This window comes from Hippopotamus amphibius, chromosome 1 (genome assembly GCF_030028045.1).
Source record: "Hippopotamus amphibius kiboko isolate mHipAmp2 chromosome 1, mHipAmp2.hap2, whole genome shotgun sequence".
In the NCBI taxonomy this organism is placed as follows: Eukaryota; Metazoa; Chordata; class Mammalia; order Artiodactyla; family Hippopotamidae; genus Hippopotamus; species Hippopotamus amphibius.
In genome coordinates this window covers 216,391,965-216,413,460 of record NC_080186.1, presented here as the reverse complement: position 1 = coordinate 216,413,460, position 21,496 = coordinate 216,391,965, and the positions used below count along the sequence as shown (strand labels likewise).

Genomic DNA, 21,496 nt, shown 5'->3' with positions numbered 1-21,496 from the left:
CATTTTTATGTCGATTTCTCCTTCCTCCCAACTTTATACCTATAATTGTTTTTAATAAAGAGCATCTAATTAGAAGAGCCTGCAATCTCTGGACCTTACACAGAAGTTCTGTTGTCAGCGCAGAATAAGAAAAGCCAATCCTGATGAAACTAAAACTTACAAACTAAAAAAGAAGAATGTTAAATTTTGACAAATAAAATGAGAACCATGTAGTATTCTGCTTCTATAGACCAAAATCTCTAAACCCAGCCAAGCTGCTTTGGTTTGGAATGGTAACAATAAAATATAAATGTAGATTCCAAGAAAATCTACATAATCAATAAAGAGAGGAAATACAGAATGATATCTTCAGGAAAGTACTGTTGGTGAGCACTGAATCCTTAGGACATTGAAAGCATAGTACGAAACAGAAAAGTGGGTTCATTCCACCCATGCAAACATGCTTCAATATTAGATCTTCTGTTACTACAACAGATTCCTTATCCAGAATCTTTGAGAATCTGAGCTAATAGAGATTAATAGTGTTTCCGGAGTTAATTAAAAAAAAAAAACAGAATGAGAAATTAAGCTAATCCCAGTAGCTTGGTTGCCTTTCAGTTTGGATCAAGGGATGGGATATATACTATTATTTGCACATGTTGCACCTTAAAACAGTGTTGGCCACAAAAGCACACTAGTCACCGCTGAGACCCATCACAACAAATAAGTTACTGGTGAGCATGCCATAAGCCTGAGTGCAATCACAGTTTATCACTTTCCCTGTTTGTCAACATTCTGTTCTCTACACATTTTCAGTATTACAAACAATGCTGCAACAAAAATCCTTATATATCATTTTTCTACATAGGCATTTGTATTTCCTTAGGCTAGGTATATTGAAAATTAGAAACACTAGGTGAAACGCTAAGTAATTTTAAATTTGATACTGCTAAATTCCCCCCCAAAAGGCTATACTCTTTTGTACTTTTCCCAACCCCTACTCCCCATCTATGCTTTTTACCCCCACTGCTTGGTAAGTAGATGATGTGACAACTTCCCCCAAATTTCTCTTACTGCTACCCAAGGCTCCCTCAAGCTTAGAGCCATCTCACATTTTTTCATAGAGGTTCCCAATAGTTGTAGTATTGTGTTCTGTTGTTCCCTCTTTCAGCCAATTCAAGGTGCCTTCTGTCTTCCAAGATCCCTCATAGTTTTTGACCCATATGCCTTCTTGTTTTCTAGCACAATGATGGATTGCTCTAAAAGCATATTTGTAAGATGTTTCCATTGGGGGAAGTTTGGTGAAGTGTACATGGAACTCAATATATTATTTTTGCAGCTTCCTGTGAGTCTATAATTATTTCAAAATTAAGTTTTTTTTAAAAGCATATTTGCCATTTCTAGGGATTTAAATTGAGAGGGAAAGTCTGGAGCAGGTCTTCAGTTGAGTACTTATTCCATCATGACTGTTATGTTTTGAATCACTACCAGAAAGTATCAATATATTATTTTTTAAATGGCAGTAAAATTCCACATGCCTTTTTGAAAAGAAGCAATGAGGTGAATTGATATATGCAGATGTGAAAAGAAATTTGTAAAAGTAGCTTGAACAAACAAACAAAAAATAACATGATTTGGGGGAATTCCCTGACCTTCCAGTGGCTAGGACTTGGCGCTTTCACTGTTCTGGCCCGGGATCAATCCCTGGTCGGGGAACTAAGATTCTTCAAGCCACGCTGAGAGGCCAAAAAACACAAACAAAAACTTGATTGTTTGTATTTGTCCTTTTTAACACAGAACTTGCATTTCATTTCTAACCTGAAAAACAAAATCAGAGAATTGGAGTGAGTCACAAAGATATGTTTCAATAAAAAAGATTCTCAAAAATGAATTGGAATAAACTTTATAACAGCTATGCATTTATCATTCTAAAGATACCAGTTTGTGTCCACTTTTTGCAAATGTTTCCTGTATAAGTTCTCTTTGATGGTGATAACCTAGGTAAAGCTATGTTGTTGAAGCCTCATTAAACTTTATGTAAAAATAAATGAAATAATAAAAGATCAATCACAGCACTCCTATTTTCAGGGATCCAAAGTCATCTTCCATTTCAGTCTCGATCACAGTGGCCCACGTGTTGGAGGAAAACTAATTACTAGTCATTATTTTCAAGCGTCTTATATTATTACCAAATAATACCAGCACCCAATCAATCTGTTTGTATGTTTCAGGGCAATTCCATATTATTATTACTTCTTACCAGCCAGGGCCTTGGTAAAATTAAGCTTTTGAACCAGAAACTGGGCTTCCACCCGGTCATTCCCTTCCCCGACTTGGGGCGAGCCTCAGCTGTGAGCTAGTGCGCTCTGCCCAGCTTCATGTCCCCCCTCCGAGATGATGTCCAGGTGAGATTCAGAAGGGAGGTTGCCTGACATAGCCCCAGCTCAGTGTCTCCCGAGATGTACTCCGTCCTTGCACTTTCTAAAATGAACTGTTACCTGTAAGTAATTGTGTAACTCATTATTTTCCACAGGCTTTTTGGAAGGGACATAAACAACGGGCATCATATATGCACAGGCGACAAATGTTTGTTGATAACATTCCTTCTATTGTGAAGGTAAACACCCTTTCCTACCTTAGCAAGCACGTGACTTAACCTTTTCCCTTCATCTTCGTTTTGCTTCTGGAATACAGCCTGTGTTTGAGCCTTGACATCAGAAGCAGGTCTGGATTCAAGGCCCATCTCCACTACTCACTTAGCTGACCATCTTCAAGCAAGTCCATCAAAAGACCGTTGTCTCTGGTCCTTTAAAATAAATGCTTTTTCTCTAAAAAAGTCCAAATGATTATTTAAAGTCTGGAGGAGACCCAGTTTTATTTTATGTTCTTCTCAGGGTCTTCGCTAATAGTATTCAGAGTGATCAGCTTTAACAGTACAAACCTTAGTGGTAAGGCGAATGCAAAGCCAAGGACGAGAAAGTAGAGCTAAGTTAGGGCCTGTGTTTAGGTAGTGGGCCCGTCTAACCCAGCTTCCCACTGAGTGTGGTTGCTCCGAGCTTAGAGAAAGAACAGGCATTGGGCTGCCCACTCTCTCAGAGCTGAAAACCAAAGGACGACACGGCAGTGAACTTGTAGGAACTTGGAAATCTCGGCGAGTCAGAAGAGTGGGGCTGGAGAGAGATGGGAATCAGATGAGATCTGTTAAGACTGTTTAAACTGTGAGGACAGGGAATGACATGGTCTAGACCCCCTGTGCCTTATTAGCTCCTGAATGAAATGTCCTATGCTCACCATGCTTATTCACTCAGAAAACTGCGAGTCACAGTTGGTCCCTCGTGAGACCTCTTGAAACGTTTTCCTGGAAAGACCTAAAAAATATTGGCTGCATTTAAGAGATATGGGAAGCAACCCTGAACTTAGTCTCATTTGATCCGCTGACCCGTTGCAACTCTCAGCAAAATGTCTTGCCTGCTTGGCTTTTATTTACTGAGATTGCAGCAAAATAGTCAAAGAGCTACATGACCTTCCCCACCATAACGTGTAACGTGTTCTGAACCCCTAGGAGAAAAAAGCAACGAAAGACGTGGGAGATGGTCAGGCTTTAGATGTTTATTAGTTGGTGGGCTGCTAATTTTTTATTTTTTTTATCAAATAAACAATCAATATTATTTTTAAAAGACTGCATAAAGAGATATGAAAAGTTGTTTGGTAATTGCCTGGATTTCTCTTTTTAACTTATTTTTAGATTCAGTCCTGGTTCCGGATGGTAACAGCACGAAAGAATTACCTCTCACGACTGCAGTATTTCAGAGATCATGTAAGAGAACACAGGTGGATTCTTATCCTGGCTGAAAATGAATTACATGTATACTTTGTTGAATGTTAGCGTTGAATGATTTTTATTAAATGGAAATGAACACTAGGAGATAAAAATAGGTTTTAGAACTCAGTGTGTACTATTTGGAGGCTTCTTATGTTTTTTTATTCAGAACTCAGGTTCAGAGTGAGACTTCACCATTCAGGACTAGAAAGGGAAAGGGTGAGGAAAAACTGGACTAGTAATGCCAGAGAGAAAAGATTCTAATGAAGGACTTTCCAATATTGCTTGTAAAGTTTTTATAACTACTAACCAATTAATTTAAATAGACACCCACAGAAGGAATTTTTTTAGAATCTTTGAAGAATAGATATGTGAACATAGATTGGCCCATCTAAATTTGGTGGTAAAATTCTTTTCTCTTTTTAGATCTCTTTATTTAAACAGTCTCTTTGCAATCTCGTTTATACTTTTAGCTAACTTATCTGACCCTTTCTTCAAAGAGAATGCAAAAATAAACATCGCCTACACCACGTCTAAATACTGCCAGTTCTAAATAGTGTCCATTCTTAAAATGCTGTCAGTTCTTAACTAGTTCTAAATTCTAAAATAGTGGAGTAGATGGGACTCTGGAAGGTTGTGACTGGTCTTATTCTTTTGCAGAACAATGAAATTGTGAAAATACAGTCTCTAGTGAGAGCAAACAAAGCTAGAGATGACTACAAAACATTGGGTAAGTGGGAACATTCTGGAACAAAGTATCCCTTATTAACCAGGCAAGGACAAGTTATTTCCCTCTGAGTCACTTCTGTGGCTGCGCAAAACACAGAGGATGCCTGTTATGTCCAATAGATTTGGCCATCTCAGCCCCCAGGTTCTGAAGCAGTACACAAAGGAGCATGTGATGACAGGAAGTGGGCCTTTCTGTCTAAGCGGAGTGGAATAAGTGCAATAGATGTCATTTCTTCTTCGAAAGGAATGGACTGCATGGGATGAGGGATAAATTAGGAGTTTGTGATTAACATGCACACACAACTATCTATAAAATCATCAGCAAGGCCCTCCTCTATATAGCACAAGGCACTATGTTCAATATCTTATAATAACCTGTAATGGAAAAGAATATGAAAGAATATGTATATAGCTGAATTACTTCACTGTGCACCTGAAACTAATTAATGAAGTCAATTATACTTCAAGTTTTAAAAAACGGAGTTGGCATAAATGCTGATATTTTTATATTAAATTTGAGCTAGAGGCAGGAATCTAATGCAAAAGAATGAGCCAGAAGATAAACTTACATTTGAATACTGTTTAATTTATTTCCTGGCCTGTGATTTTTTTTCCTCTCATTTTAAGAATAAACCTAGTCAGACTTCCTAGGTGGTGCAGTGGTTAAGAAGCTGCCTGCCAATGCAGGGGACACGGGTTCGAGCCCTGCTCTGGGAAGATCCCACATGCCACAGAGCAACTAAGCCCATGCGCCACAACTATTGAGCCTGTGCTCTAGAGCCCATGAGCCACAACTATGGAGCCCATGTGCTGCAACTACTGAAGCCCATGCGCCTAGGGCCCGTGCTCCACAACAAGAGAAGCCACTACAATGAGGAGCCCGCGCACCACAATGAAGAGTAGCCCCCGCTCTCAGCAGCTACAGAAAGCCCGTGTGCAGCAATGAAGACCCAACACAGCCAATAAATAAATAAAATAAATAAATAAATAAATTTAAAAGAATAAACCTAGTCATTTAAGAAATTTGGAAATATGAATAAGAAGAGGAAAAGCACACAGTTTCATCTCCCAAGAATAACTACAGACATCATCCTATAATTTCATTCTGAACTTCTCACAGTACCTATGGCTTTTTAAATTGTATTCATTATAATACTAGTAGTATATGCCATCTGTAGAAAGTTTGAAAACAGCAGAATAAAATAAAAATCACCCAGAAATAGCATTCACATTTTGTGCTGTCTTGTTCAGTTTCAGCTCTGCATATGTTTGTTATTCTGTTGTTGTTGTTTTTACATAGGGAAGATGATTCTTTATATGCTGAATTTTTAACATTCTAATTATCCCAAGAACATGTGATATAGAGCATGTCCTAGATTAAGCCTAGAAGAGCTTGCTGATAAGTTTATTAGTACTGCCCAAATTCTTCAAATAATTAGGTCATTAAGGATCAGTTTTGAGAGGGCAAAGCAAATCATTGTGTATTTTAGTAATGAGAATGGCCATTATGTTCTCTCTAGCTGCCTGCCTGCTTGCTTGCTTGCTTTTTCTTTCGTTCTTTTTCCTTCTCCTTTCTTTCTCTTTCTTTCTTTTTCTTTCTTTCTTTCTTTCTTTCTTTCTTTCTTTCTTTCTTTCTTTCTTTCTTTCTTTCTTTCTTTCTTTCTTTCTTTCTTTCTTTCCTTTCTTTCTCTTTCTTCCTTCCTTCCTTCCTTCCTTTCTTTCAGAATAAATAAGGAATTATTCAGTGATGTTCCTACACAGTGCTACTAAGTATTTTCACCAACACCCTTTATTGTCAAAAGTCTGTCTGAATTATGGAGTGAAGTGTGTGACCCAAGAAAGATCTTTCCTGGTAGTTGTTAAGGAAAAGACTTCCCTGGTGGTGCAGTGGTTAAGAATCCGCCTGCAAATGCAGGGGACGTGGATTCAAGCCCTGGTCTGAGAAGGTCCCACATGTTGTGGAGCAACTAAGCCTGTGTGCCACAACTACTGAGCCTGTGCTCTAGAGCCTGTGAGCCACAACTACTGAGTCTGCATGCTGCAACTATTGAAGCCCACACTCCTAGAGCCCATGCTCTGCAACAAGAGAAGCCACCACAATAAGAAGCCCGCGTACCTCAACGAAGAGTAGCCTTCGTTGTCTGCAACTAGAGAAAGTCTGAGCACAGCAGCGAAGACCCAACATAGCTGAGGAAGGGAAAGGAGAAGAGAGGAGAGGAGAAGAGAAGAGAAGAGAATCTGGCAGCCTCAGGCCAGGTTCTGCCTCAAGCCTGTGGAATCTTCTGGATACTACCTCATTCCACTAGATTCCAGAATCCAGCCTGCAAACTGAGGGAGGAAAGGTCCCCAGTCCTTCCAATGCCACAGTGCCCCACTTTGGAATTGATGTGGTTCATCCGTCAGTTGGTAGATAATCTTTAATTTTTTTACAAAAAAGCTCAATAGGGGATTTGTTTTCCAAACCCTAACACACTAAAATAGGTAATTTAAGGATACATTTTCCATACGAATACAGGCTACTTTTTGTTTCCTTCTAGGGAACATGTCTTTGTGGGCAGCTCTGGGGACGCTTGTCACTTGCTTACTTTTTTTTTAAGTTACCGAGATAAAAGAAATTCCAGTTAACAAATCTAGGTGATTTCCTGTTAAAGCACAGACAGCAGATGGAGACTAGGTTAGTGACTAAGTTAGATCAGAGCTGCTCTGGGCTTTGGCGAATAGGGTGGCTTTGTGGTAGCTGAGCTGTACATTTCATTTCTTCCTCAATTCAGCATATTCATAAAACGAAGGCCTTTTTTTTTTAAAGAAAAATAGACCACTTGTATTAGTCTATCATGATTCCTTTTCACCCATTCCCACCGGAAAGGCACCGAATGCATTCAAGTTTGGAAGTTGCTGGAACTGTAACGTGCTCGCTTATAAGTGCTGACTGTGAAGTTGTGTGGTTTCCTGAAATGAAAGTACCACCAAGTGGTATGAAGATATCATGAAGATGCCGAAAAGTCAACTGTATTTTTTGTTTTTATTGGCTGCATTGGGTCTTCGTTGCTGTGCGAGGGTTTTCTCTAGTTGCAGTGAGTGGGGGCTACTCTTCATTGCAGTGCATGGGCTTCTCATTGTGGTGGTTTCTCTTGTTGTGGAACATGGGCTCTAGGTATGCGAGCTTCAGTAGTTGTGGCACATGGGCTCAGTAGTTGTGGCTTATGGGCTCTAGAGTGCAGTCTCAGGAATTGTGGCTCACAGGCTTAATTGTTCCATGGCATGTGGGATCTTCCTGGACCAGGGATCGAACCTGTGTCCCCTGCATTGGCAGGTGGAATCTTAACCACTGCACCACCAGGGAAATCCCAAAAACCCAGCTGTTGATAGAGGAACTATTACATTTGAGTCATGATAATTGGTAAAGCTAAAATATTAATTTGTTTCTACCACATCTGTTAGCGCATAAAATGATACACAATTCTTGGGAACAGGGAGAGAGAGCTTTAGACACAAATGAGATGGCTTATGTTCTCTCAGCTACATGAATGGGCTCTGGTGTGTGGCTCAGGCTGTTTCTGAAATGGTCATGTCATCAGCAACATCTTTGCTGAAATAGAAGGGAAATAAATTCACATACGCTTCAGTGATCTGGAAGCAAAGGGTCCATGATCCAAGGTAACTTGGAATCTAGTGGAATATGAGGTAGTATTATCTAGTAACTTCTGAGCCTGGAGGCAGCATTAGACCGCTGACGCTTCCTAAGGCTTTCCTTTGACAAGAACCAGTAAAGACCATCAGAAGGGATACAGTAGCAATACAGGTGGCTCTAGATTTGGTTGTTCACGCTGGGTTCCTGCTGTTAATTGTTTGCATTGTTGGTTGAACTCTTTATTCCTTAAGTGTCAAAGTACCACACAAGCAAACGGAAGTATAAGCAAGCTTGAGTAGGGTCTTGGATGTAAAGGAGAGGATGGTTACTGAGGTTGCCGCGACTGGACAGGCCTCTCTCAAGTCATCTTTGGGTTGCTCTGTCTAATCATTCAGCATTGAAGGTCCAGGTAGTTTATTCTTATAGTTTACCCAGAGTGGATCTCACTACACACCTTTAAAAAAATCTCTTTTTCAAAGTCACAGTGCCAGGGAATTAAAGCATAATTAAGGTTCGAAGCAGGAAGGGAAAGCCTTTGTAGAATTTATACCCCTCTCAGTGGCTGAGCCTGGTCTCCTAGGTGTTGCGTGCCCTCCCTGGTCCATGCTGAAAGGACAGGGACCCAGTTTCAGTGTATAAAATAGTTTCATTTCTGCCAAGTAGAACAGGTGTTCCAGTTGTCATTCTGTTGGCTCCTGTGGGCCTTACAGTTCTCCCTTGACTGAGCTTTTCTAATTCACCTTTCAGCTAATTCCTGCTCCTTCCCCAAGGTCTTTGGGGCTGAAAGAAAAACACTTTCTGCTTCCTACAGCAAGAACAGAAATCTCTTATCTGGCTTAGACACACTCTCAGAGCCGGGACAACTCACATTAGCATTCTTTCCCAGGTTCCTCATCAATAAGACACCGGTAGATAGAACTATCTCCTCAGTGCGTGAGTCCTGGAAACAGCATGAGAGAGAGCTGATAAACAAGTGCTAGATACCGAGGAAACAGTGAGGCCTGACATCAGTGGCATGCGTTTCTTTATATGATCAGTTTCCTTGTCCAGATTTGACGTGAGGCAGGATGATTCACTCTGGAGACCAAATACATCCATCACTCTATTTTTCTGGTAATGGTTTATTTAAAAACCTGATTTCTTCCCTACTGATGGTCATTTCAAGCATGCCCAGTTAAAGCACGCCTTTCCTTTCCTTGCAGTTGGCTCTGAAAACCCACCGTTCACAGTAATCCGCAAATTTGTACACCTGTTGGACCAAAGTGACTTGGATTTCCAGGAGGAGCTGGAGGTGGCACGATTAAGGGAAGAAGTGGTGACCAAGATCAGGGGCAATCAGCAGCTCGAGAAAGACCTGAACCTGATGGACATTAAGATTGGGCTCCTGGTGAAGAACAGGATCACCCTGGAGGTCAGTGGGGTTTGTGGGACTGTTGGTTCCCAGAAGAGAGAAGATGCTTGTATATTTGCCCACAACACTGTGGTCCAGATAAGTTCCTTTGGAGTCCAGAAGGAGTGGCCCAAAGTTTATTTACCATTTTTATTACCACTTTATGGTCTCAGACCTGCAAAATTATTTGCACCCCCTTTTTGTGACGTTTGGTAAGACTTTTTACCCTTCTGAAAGGACATTTATGTGAAATAAAACCAACTGACATATGTACCTTCATAGCAAGACTAAGGCCTTTCTATAAATATAAAAGAGAATTTAACAGGAATTAATTCATAGTAAAAATACATATTTCAATATGAAAATACATGAGCCTGATGCCATTAGATGTGGTAAAGTTACCAGAGACTTGGGCCTCTTCACAGAATAACCATAGATTGAGAGAGCTATAGATGAGACTGGTTAGGTGCATGGTGGAACTGGCCATGAGGTGATTTTCCAAAATGGAGAAATCTTTTTAATAACTTTTTAATAACTCCTTGAACAAGCAAAGTGTGGTCTTCCCCCCACCCCTGCCACCTGATGTGGAATTGCCGTCCTAGAAAATTAACTGTATATTAAAATGTGAGGGATCTGTGTTGTGCTTATATGTGAATCGGTTAGATTCTAGACTCAAGCAATTACACACAAAATTTTGACCTACATGAATGACCAGCAGGACATTAAAAAATCTGGGCATGCGACATGTGGACAACTATTTACAGTGGACCATCCTACAAACTACAGGACAGCAGGGCATCTGTCCTCCCCAGGCCCCACTCACTGGAAGCCAGTGGTGTCCTCCAGTCCATCAGATGTTACCCTACAGGCACCGTTCCAAAATGACCCCCTACAGAGTGGCGTTTCCCTAATAATAGCCTCTAAATAAATAACACTATAGTTTTGTACCTGTGAGAAACCTGCCAGTGTCAGAGCTCCCCAAAACCATTTGTAAAGTGCCATTTTTATCCAAGAAGAGGAGAATTCTAGGGTGAGACCTCTCTCCACGTTCCTGTTCCCATGCCACGTCAGTTTTCAGAAAACCGATAGGGCATGGCAGGGAAAGCGGACCTTCTGGAGGCCCTGAGAAGGCCACAGTGGGTCAGAGGTGGAGAGACAGCTTCCGGTGTGGTTCTGGAAAACTGGTAGATGAGCAGGCACGGGAGGCTACCAGCTAAGTGGATATGGGAACGCCTCCCTCTTGTCTCTAGCCCTTACAGAGATACTATTGAAATAGTGCCGAGAAAATGAGGAAACTAGAGCAATTCGTAAGACAGGAAATGATCATCTTTTCTAAATATTAAGGAATAAAACTACAAATTTAAGTGTTTTGCATTTAGCTCTATTTTCATCGTTTTAGCCAGAAAAACAATAGTACTTTGGTCTTTTACAGGAAAATAATGTTTGTGTTGTTTGACACATATGAAAACTTTTAAAGTATAATATATTCCAGAAGGTCCGTCAGAGAATGCCTTTTATAGCCTTCAACTGCTGTTTTACCCTACTCCGATAAAGTTGTAAACAGGAAATGCCTTGCCTTTTAAAATAAAGTCTTAGTTGCAAAAGAGTAGTAGAAATATGTAGCTTGTGGAAAGACAAACGTGGCAGATTTTCAGATCTTTATGAGTGTTTTTAAAGCATTACTAATTGACAGCATTGTGAAAAAGTTAATTTTTCAGTTTATATTCTCAAACACCAAATATTTATCAAACACTGATTGGAAGTTAAACTAATGATTCTCAACTACATACTCTTTCTTCTTATTGTTGATAGTAGCATTTTGGATTGATGATAAAAACAGTGCAGTTGCAGCTTTATATACAGTAATGAAATAGTGGGGAACAACCCAAACCCCAAAACAACAAACAGAGGACAAGAGAACCAGTCCAACATGTGTGGTACACAGCCGCTAAAAATGACATTTCTGAAGAATTTAGCAGGGGGAAAGGGTTGCACTATAATGGAGAAGAAAATAGTACCTAAAAAAGTATGATTTCATTTATTGTAAAAAATATATATACACATCAGCTAAAAGAAAAAAAAAAACTAAGCGATTTCTCTTTGCATGGTAGAATTAACCATATATATATATATAATTTTTTATTTTTTTTAATCAATGACCATGTACTGAGTGAGACAAAAGATTTTAAAGGGAGATGGCTTAGTTCTTACAAAGCAACTCTAGCTCTCTCGAGTAACCATGTGTCTTACAGTTCTTTTAAAATTGACATTCCTTCTGGTAACCTCAGAAAGTCAGCTGGCGAGTAAAGTAGCTAATATTGATTTTAAGCAAAAGAAAAGGTTTGGAAGTGGAGACAGCTGAAGTAGAAGTTTCTGGGAGGTATAGGGAGGAAGAAATGTCTAGACTCAAACTAGCTTGAAGGAAAACCGAAGTAGAAAGTTAATCTTGAATCACTAAAATTCCCATTGATGGGTGTAATGTGCTACATGCGTGCAGGCTCGCAGGCCAGGGCTGCCTGAAGCCCAGGATTGAAATTTATTTTATTGCTTCATTAAACTTCTTCGCTGCTTATATGAGCGTGTTTCCTTGGCCATGTTCTTTAACCACTGTAAGCCTTGTTTTCTTCCCTGGAAAATGTGCTAAATGCCTTACATGGATTGTTTTTCATCTTCACATCAACTTGGTAAGATTGCTATTATTAAGCCCATTTAAAGATTTAAGGAAACTGAGTCTCAGGTTAAGCTGAGCAAGGTCACAAAGCTACTTATGCTTTGCAGATACCCATATTTTTATGACTCCAAAGCCCAAGCCCTTTGTCCCAGTCCACACCTTCTACAAAAGTGTGTATATCCTAGCATGTTACCTGCATGTGGATATCCTGTTACCATGGGAACAGAAAAGCCGGTGACAATTAAGGCAACATGGAGCTGTGGGAATATTATGAACAAGTGAAATACCATTGCTCCTTCAAACCAGTATTCCTCAAATGTTCAATATTTATTGATAAGAATAGAGGAGAGGAGATTTCTACTAATAAAAAACATATGTCTCTCTTGGGAACCCCTGTCTGAGTTAGCCTTTGTCCCCTTCTTCAGGCTTTCCAAAGCAAACCTCCATTCACACCAGAGCTTTTGTGAGCCAGGTGTAATTTCACAGGGAAGAAAGAAGGGCTTGTCACACCCAAGTGTGTGGCTTTGTACTTGGATCTCCAGCAGACGGACTGTTCCCGCAGCACAGCTGCTGGCTCTTCTCTCCTCTCCCACGTCTCCTCCAGGGCTCAGCATTAGACGCTGCTCTCTCCCTTCCTCCAGTACTCTTCCTGTCCTGTCTTCACCAAATCCATTAATAATGAGAAGGAATTTAGTTCTGCCCTAGAGCCTGCTTACCCATCCTCTCTTCTCTTCTGTATCTGTCAAAAAAATGTTACCCTAAAGATGAAGTCTGCAACAAAACAGAGTCCAGTTTTCCAAGCTACTTCCACTGCAAGTAGCTCTGATAAGGGGGGGGGGGGGCAGGCCAGGTGATGGGGAGGTTGTAAGTACCAAGATTCTTTTCCTCCATATATTTAAAATCAAGATCATCAATGTATTCCATGTATATGGAGGAACTGAACGATCTACACATCACCAGTTATTTGAAGAGGAGAAACCTGGGTTAAATGGAACCGTAAGCCAGTTAGTCTAGTGATGTCTTACGACTTTTCATAGATAAGGGTTGTCAGGCCGTTGCCTGACTAGATGTCTCCTGAACCTCCACCTGGTGGTAACGACACTTCCTTCATCTTGACTGTATTTTATATATTTGTGAAATAAAGGGGGAGATGTCGCCTTTTTAAACTTTTTATAGACATGCAAATCCACTGCCCTTCTTTCCCCATATAAACAATTAGGGGAACAGAAGTAAAGGATTAAGTCAAGGTTGCCCCTCTAAGCTGAGAATGAAAAAGAGTAAAGCCATAGACCTGGGAGGCAATGGATGGAACCGCATAGAACTATCTAATCTCAAAGCTCCAAGGGTTTTTTGGCTTTATTTCCCTAGCTATGAGCTGACCCCAGCTATGGGAGAAGGGGGTGCTGGGAGGTAAACAGATGAAGAGCTTGCCCTCTACAGCGGTTCTCATCCCCAGAGATAATTGGAAATGGGGACGGGCACATTTTTTGTTGTCAAAATGACAGGAGTCCCTACTGGCCTTTGGTGGAGAGGGGCCCAGGATGCAGGATGGCCAGCCGTGCATGCACAGCACAACACTGCCCGCAGGGCCCGCAGGGCCCCCCTCAGGAGCAGCGCTGCGGCATCCCGACACTGGCTGCAAATAGAGTCCTCCTGTGGAGGTGGGGCTCAGAGCTCAGGGAAGCAGATGGAAGGAGTTTTAGGAAAAACAACATTCTCACCACCTACCCTCGGGGACAGCGACCCAACGTTACGTGGCAGAGGAGGCATTCTAGAGCTGTGGCTTTCGTGTAAGTCACGTGCCATTAGTGGGTCATGAAATCACTTCAGCAGATTGTAAAAATGGAATAGAATAAAAGCAAAGTAAGAATGAGTATCATTTCGTATAGAGCATGTGGGTATGTTTAATAAAAGACGTAAAATGTATTTTTTACTGTGGGTCTTCCTAAAAATGTTTAATAGATCCTCATCTAAACGACCTACTCTAGTTTGTGACCCCTTAAGCCCCTGAAGGGGGCTTGACCACTTGACAGTATTTTCAGCCACACATTTTCCACGTTTCCCTATAAATGGTTAAAAGAGCATGATTGGGGGGAGAACCCTTAATTTTGTTAAATATTTAGAGGCTTCTTTTCCCTTCCATTTGTGATTTCTACATTGCATATATTTTGCAAGTGCTTTTACAGATTGAAAAGATATAATTCATTCTTTGCCGAGACCAGCTCGGCGACTCGAGGTGAGTGACGGGTGCCGCAAGCTTGAAGAAGACACAGACACAGACTGAAGAGAAAAGTGGGACCGGGGGGCTCAAGACCTCTCGGATCAAGAGCCCCGCTGACTCATCCCAGGCTGCTTTTATTGAGTTCGTGGGCTAACATTCTCAGGTTACACTCATAAACAGTCAAAGGCCTCACATGATTGAGGCAATTATCTTTGTTTACTTCCTGGGTCCGAGTTGAGCAGGTGTGGATTTGAGCTGGGGGTGGAGAGCAAAACAGCCCTGGGGGCAGGAGACCTCTCTCAGATATTAGGGGTCTGTGCCCCACCCGTGTTGGCCCCTCTGCGACTGTGCCTGTCTTAGGTTGTTCCTCCCTTGAGGAATCTTACCCGTCTCTGGCTAACCAGTCATCCTCCAGGGCCAAACACGGTGATATAAGGAAGGCTCTATGCACCACCCCTGTTGGCCCCTCTGCGGCTGTGCCTGTCTTAGGTTGTTCCTCCTCTGAGGAATCTTACCCGTCTTTGGCTAACCAGCCATCCCTCAGGACCAAACAGGGTGATATTAGTCTCCATGCCCCGCACCCTCAGCTCCTCCACTGCTCAAGCAGGACATTCTGAATCCCATCGCTCGGCCCACATACTTCAACATTTTCAAGGTTTCAGAAAGGTTCCGGAATGTCTTCCCACAATTCTTTTAAAGGTTACAGTTTAGTAGTGTTTAGTATATTCCCCAAATTGTGCAGCTATCACTTCTATCTGACTCTAGAACATTTCATCACCCCAAAAAGAAACCCCAAAGAAAATGTTCTGAAATTAGATTGTGGTGACGATTGCACAGCGTTGTGACTAGACAGAACACCACTGAACTGTACTCTTTAAGAGGATGAGTTTTATAATACTTGAATAATATTTCAACTGAGTGCTCGCTTTGGCAGCACATATACTAAAATAATATTTCAATTGAAAAAACACCCGTATTCATTAACAGGCATCTATTCACTCCAACCCCAGCCACAGCAACCTTTAGTCTACTTTCTTTTTTTTTTCTTTTGCTTCCCCTTCGCCCCCCGCCCCCCTAGTCTACTTTCTATCTTGATAGATTTGCCTGTTCTCAATATTTCGTATTAATGGAGTCACACAATATGTGGTCTATTGTGACCAGCTTCTTTCACTTAGCATAGTGTTTTTAAAGTTCACCCATGTTGTAGCACGAATCAGTACTTCATTCTTCTTTACTGATAAATAACATCCCATGGTGTGAATATACCACATTTTGTTTGCCCATTTATCAATTGATGGAGACGAGTTGTTTCCTCTTCTCAGCTGTTATGAGTAATTGTGCTATGAGCATTCACGTACATGTTTTTCTGTGGACATGTTTTCAGTTCTCTTCAGCATATACCTAACAGTGAAATTGCTGGGTCATATGGTAACTTGCGTTTAACTTCTGAGGAACTGCCAGATAACTATGAATGTGGAGCGTCTCTTCATGTGCTTATTAGCCATTTGTAGATCTTCTTTGGGTAAATGTCTATTCAAATCCTTTGCCCATTTTTTAATTGGGCTATGTTTCTTTTTATTTTTGAGATGTAGGAGTTCTGTATAGTATATTGTGGATACAAGTCCCTTATCCAATCAATAGTTCTGCAGGTATTTTCTCTCATTCTGTGGGTTTTCTTTATTGACAGTGTACTTTGAAGCACAAAGGTTTAAATTTTTATGAAGTCTGCTTTATTTTTTCTTTTGTTGCTAGTGCTTTTGGTATCATATCTAAGAAACCATTACCTACATGCACAAAGATGCATGGACAAGAAGGTTCACTGCACTCTCTGAAACAGTAATAAAATGTAAAGAAACTGTCCATCAAAAGGAATATGATTAAATAAATTATGACACACACACACCTAAAAGAAACCGTTGCTTAATCCAGGGTAATAAATATTTTTGCCTAGGTTTTCTTACAAGAGTTTTATAGTTTTAGCTCCTACATTTAGTTCTTTGATCTCTTTTGAGTTAATTTTTGTTTACGGGGGTGAGGTCTGACTTCTTTTGAACCTGAATATCCAGTTGTCCCAGCATGATTTTTTGAAAAGACTGTTCTCTCCCCATTGAATTGTCTCGGGGCCTGCATTACATCCCAAGGGCAAATGCGTACAACTTTGAAGAACAAATATTACAAAAGCCAAATTCACCTGCAATTTGAATTTTCTTAATGTCTCTAACATTCTCTACTCCTTTGTTTCTTCACGAGGGAAATGTGGAAAATTAATCTTTCCAACCATGTGTGTCTCAGCGTGTCTGTGAAGGGAGGAGGTAAAGGAGGAGTACCAGCTTAAAAAAGTAGTAATTTCATGAAAATGTTTTCCAGGATGTAATTTCACATAGAACGAAACTGAATAAGAAAAAAGGTGGAGAAATGCAAATACTGAATAACACTGACAACCAAGGGATCAAAAGTTTGAGTAAGGAGAGAAGAAAAACACTGGAAACATATCAGCAGCTTTTTTATCTTTTACAGGTGAGAACCATTCCTTTCACTGTGAGTTTTGGGTCACTGCTATGTTCCACGTTGGTGTTTTACAACCGTTCTCCCGTGCTAGGCTATCATAGTTTACATGTTCTGAGCACTGTTAAGTACCAAGTGCTATTCTAGATGCTTTACATATGTTATCTCATTTTAATTCTTACCACAACCCTGAGAACCATCAAAAAATAACTTATTGATATTCCCATAATACACATGAGAAAGCTGAGACACAGCCAGTAAATGGGAAAGCAAGAGTATGGGGACTCTGGCAGTTTGACTTAAAACGTCAGTCATGATCTTTATGACTACATTATACTGCAGTTATCGGTGAAAACAGTATGAATCTAATAATAACATAAGCAGATGCTGTCAAACATGAAATCATTAAAGTGACTGTATGAAAAACAGATCTGTACCAGAACCAGCCTGCCCTTCTTTTGAGGAACAAGCCAGAGAGTTTGGATTAGGGAAATAGGATTCCTTTTTTATTTCGTTATTTCCATGGCATCACTGTGATCTAAATGAGCAGTAATTTTCCATTGCTTCCCAGGGTGTGGGTGAGAACAAAGCTGAACGGGTTACAGCTGGACTCTGGTGGACTAGGTTTTTTGTTTGTCTGACCATTGATTAACCTCATCTGCCCACCAGCACATACAATTAATCCCAAAGGAAACAGTGAGCAATAGTGAGAGATACAAACAAAGCCTCCCCTTGGCAGGAAAACTTTCCTAAAAACGGTGGATCAGCAGTTCTTCCTTGAAAGTCAAGTGTCTCTGGGGCCGCTGCTGGTGGCAGCGATTCTGTCAGGGCGTGGAGATGCTTGAATCTTTGCTTGAGGACATCACTGGCGTTAGGTTCCCAGAGAACACATTACCCAAACTGTAAACGAGGTGTGGCTAGGCCTGTTGAGAGAAGAGACATTAATTTTGGTAGAGGTGAGAATTCTCTAGATCGGACAGTGGGTGTAGTACCCCAGATGTCCACGATGTGGCAGCATAGAAGGAAAAATGTTAAAACGGGATGGTCCATGGAATCCACCCCTTAACAACAGCTTCCTTTCCAGAAAGAAAGGGGACTCACACTAGGTGGGGGAGGTCTGCTGAAATTGGGTTAATAGGCATCCGCCAGTTAGAAATGTAATCTTAGGCCTTTATCACTTTTTTAAGCTCTTTATTGGAATATAATTGCTTTACACTATTGTGCCAGTTTCTGCTGTACAACAAAGTGAATCAGCTGTATTTATACATACATCCCCATATCCCCTCCCACCCTCCCTATCCCAGCCCTCTAAGTCATCACCCATCATCGAATTGATCTCCCTGTGTTATGCAGCAGCTTCCCACCAGCTATCTGGTTTACATTTGGTGGTGTATATACGTCAATGCTACTCTCTCACTTCGTCCCAGCTTCCCCTTCACACACACCCCCGCCCCCGTGTCCTCAAGTCCGTTCTCTACATCTGCATCTTTATTCTTGCCCTGTCACTGGGTTCATCAGTACCATTTATGTCGATTCCATATATATGAGTTAGTATGCGGTATTTATTTTTCTCTTTCTGGCTTACTTCACTCTGTATGATAGTCTCTAGGTCCATCCACCGCACTACAAATAACTCAATGTCATTCCTTTTTATGTCTGAGTAATATTCTATTGTATATATGTGCCACATCTTTATCCATTCATCTGTTGATGGACATTTAGGTTGCTTCCATGTCCTGGCTATTGTAAATAGTGCTGCAATGAATATTGTGGTGCATGTTTTCTTTTTGGATTATGGTTTTCTCAGGGTACATGCCCAAGAGTGGGATTGCTGGTTCATGTGGTAGTTCTATTTTTGGTTTTTTAAGGAACCTGTATACTGTTCTCCATAGTGGCTGTATCAGTTTACATTCCCACCAACAGTGCAGGTGGGTTCCCTTTTCTCTGCACCCTCTGCAGCATTTATCGTTTCTAGATTTTTTGATGATGGCCATTCTGACCAGTGTGAGATGATATCTCACTGTGGCTTTGACTTGCATTTCTCTAATAGTTAGTGATGTTGAGCATCTTTTCATGTGTTTGTTAACCATCTGCATGTCTTCTTTGGAGAAATGTCTGTTTAGGTCTTCCACCCATTTGTGGATTGGGTTATTTGCTTTTCTGGTATTAAGCTTAATGAGCTGCTTGTATATTTTGGAATTAATCCTTTGTCCATTGGTTCGTTGGCAAGTATTTTCTCCCATTCTAAGGGCTGTATTCGTGTCTTGTTTATGGTTTCTTTTGCTGTGCAAAAGCTTTTAAGTTTCATGAGGTCCCATTTGTTTATTCTTGATATTATTTCCATGATTCTAGGAGGTGGGTCACAAAGGATCTTGCTTTGATGTATGTCATAGAGTGTTCTGCCTACGTTTTCCTCTAGGAGTTTTATAGTGTCTGGCCTTCCATTTAGGTCTTGAATCCATGTTCAGTTTATTTTTGTGTATGGTGTTAGGAAGTGTTCTAATTTCACTCTCTTACATGTTGCTGTCCAGTTTTCCCAGCATCACTTATTGAAGAGGCTGTCTTTTTTCCATTGTATATTCTTGCCTCCTTTGTCAAAGATAAAGTGCCCATGTGTGCTTGGGCTTACCTCTGAGTTCTCTATTCTGTTCCATTGATCTTCCTTTCTATTTCTGTGCCACTACCATACTGTCTTGATCACTGTGGCCTTGTAGTATAGTTTGAAGTCAGGAAGCCTGATTCCACCAACTCTCTCTTTCCTTCTCAAGATTGCTTTGGCTATTCTGGGTCTTTCGCGTTTCCATACAAATCGTAAGATTTCTTGTTCTAGTTCTGTGAAAAATGCCGTTGGTAATTTGATAGGGATTGCGTTGAATCTGTAAATTGCTATGGGTAGTACAGTCATTTTCACAATATTGATTCTTCCAATCCAAGAACATAGTATGTCCATCCATCTGTATCGTCTTTGATTTCTTTCATCAGTTTCATAGTTTTCTGCATACAGGTCTTTTACCTCCTTAGGCAGGTTTATTCCTAGGTATTTCATTCTTTTTGTTGCAGTGGTAAATGGGAGTGTTTCTTTAATTTCTCTTTCTGCTCTTTCATTGTTAGTGTATAGGAATGCAAGAGATTTCTGCGCATTAATTTTGTATCCTGCTACTTTACTAAATTCATCGATTAGTTCTAGCAGTTTTCTGGTAGAATCTTTAGGGTTTTCTATGTATAATATCATGTCAACTGCAAAGAGTGACACTTTTACTTCTTCTTTTCCAGTTTGGATTCCTTTTATTTTTTTCTCTTCTCTGATTGCTGTGGCTAACACTTCCAAAACTATGTTGAATAATAGTGGTGAGAGTAGGCACCCTTGTCTTGTTCCTGTCCTTAGAGGGAATGCTTTCAGTGTTTCACCATTTAGAATGATGTTGGCTGTTGGTTTCTCATATATGGCTTTTATTATGTTAAGGTAATTTCCTTCTATGCCCACTTTCTGGAGAGTTTTTATCATAAATGGATGTTGAATTTTGTCGAAAGTTTTTTCTGCATCTATTGAGATTATCATATGGTTTTTATCCTTCAATTTGTTAATATGATATATCACATTGATTGATTTGCATATATTGAAGAATCCTTGCATCCTAGGGATAAACCCCACTTGATCATGGTGTATGATCTTTTTCATGTGCTGTTGGAGTCTGTTTGCTAGTATTTTGTTGAGGATTTTTGCATCTATATTCATCAGTGATATTGGCTTGTAATTTTCTTTTTTTGTGACATCTTTGCCTGGCTTTCGTATCAGGGTGAGGGTAGCCTTGTAGAATGAGTTTGGGAGTGTTCCTCCTCCTTCGATATTTTGGAAGAGTTTGAGAAGGATAGGTGTTAGCTCTTCTCTAAATGTTTGATAGACTTCACCTGCGAAGCCATCTGGCCCTGGGCTTTTGTTTGTTGGGAGATTTTTAATCACAGTCTCACTTTCAGTACTTGTGATTGATTTGTTCATATTTTCTGTTGCTTCCTGGTTCAGTCTTGGAAGATTGTACTTTTCTAAGAATGTATCCATTTCTTCCAGGTTACCCAATTTATTGGCATATAGTTGCTTGCAGTAGTCTCTCATGATCTTTTGTATTTCTGCAGTGTCAGATGTTACTTCTCCTTTTTCATTTCTAATTCTGTTGATTTGCGTCTTCTCCCTTTTTTTCCTGATGAGTCTGGCTAATGGTTTATCAATTTTGTTTATCTTCTCAAAGAACCAGCTTTTAGTTTCATTGATCTTTGCTACTGTTTCCTTCCTTTCTTTTTCATTTATTTCTGATCTGATCTTTATGATTTCTTTCCTTCTCCTCACTTTGGGGTTTCTTTGTTCTTCTTTCTCTAATTGTTTTAGGTGTAAGGTTAGGTTGTTTATTCCAGATTTTTTTGTTTCTTGTGGTAGGACTGTATTGCTATAAACTTCCCTCTTAGAACTGTTTTTGCTGCATCCCATAGGTTTTGGGTTGTGTTTTCATTGTCATTTGTTTCTAGGTATTTTTTGATTTCCTCTTTGATTTTTTCAG

General features: G+C 40.3%; 1 protein-coding gene across 1 annotated transcript in view; it reads left to right on the top strand.

Moving 5' to 3' along the window:
• Positions 1–21,496, top strand: part of IQGAP2 (IQ motif containing GTPase activating protein 2) — a 228,687-nt gene that overhangs the window by 172,838 nt on the left and 34,353 nt on the right. The window contains 5 exon segments of the mRNA XM_057740854.1: positions 2,513–2,596; positions 3,725–3,796; positions 4,460–4,529; positions 9,362–9,570; positions 16,809–16,958. Of these exon segments, the coding sequence (XP_057596837.1) occupies positions 2,513–2,596; positions 3,725–3,796; positions 4,460–4,529; positions 9,362–9,570; positions 16,809–16,958 (585 nt within the window).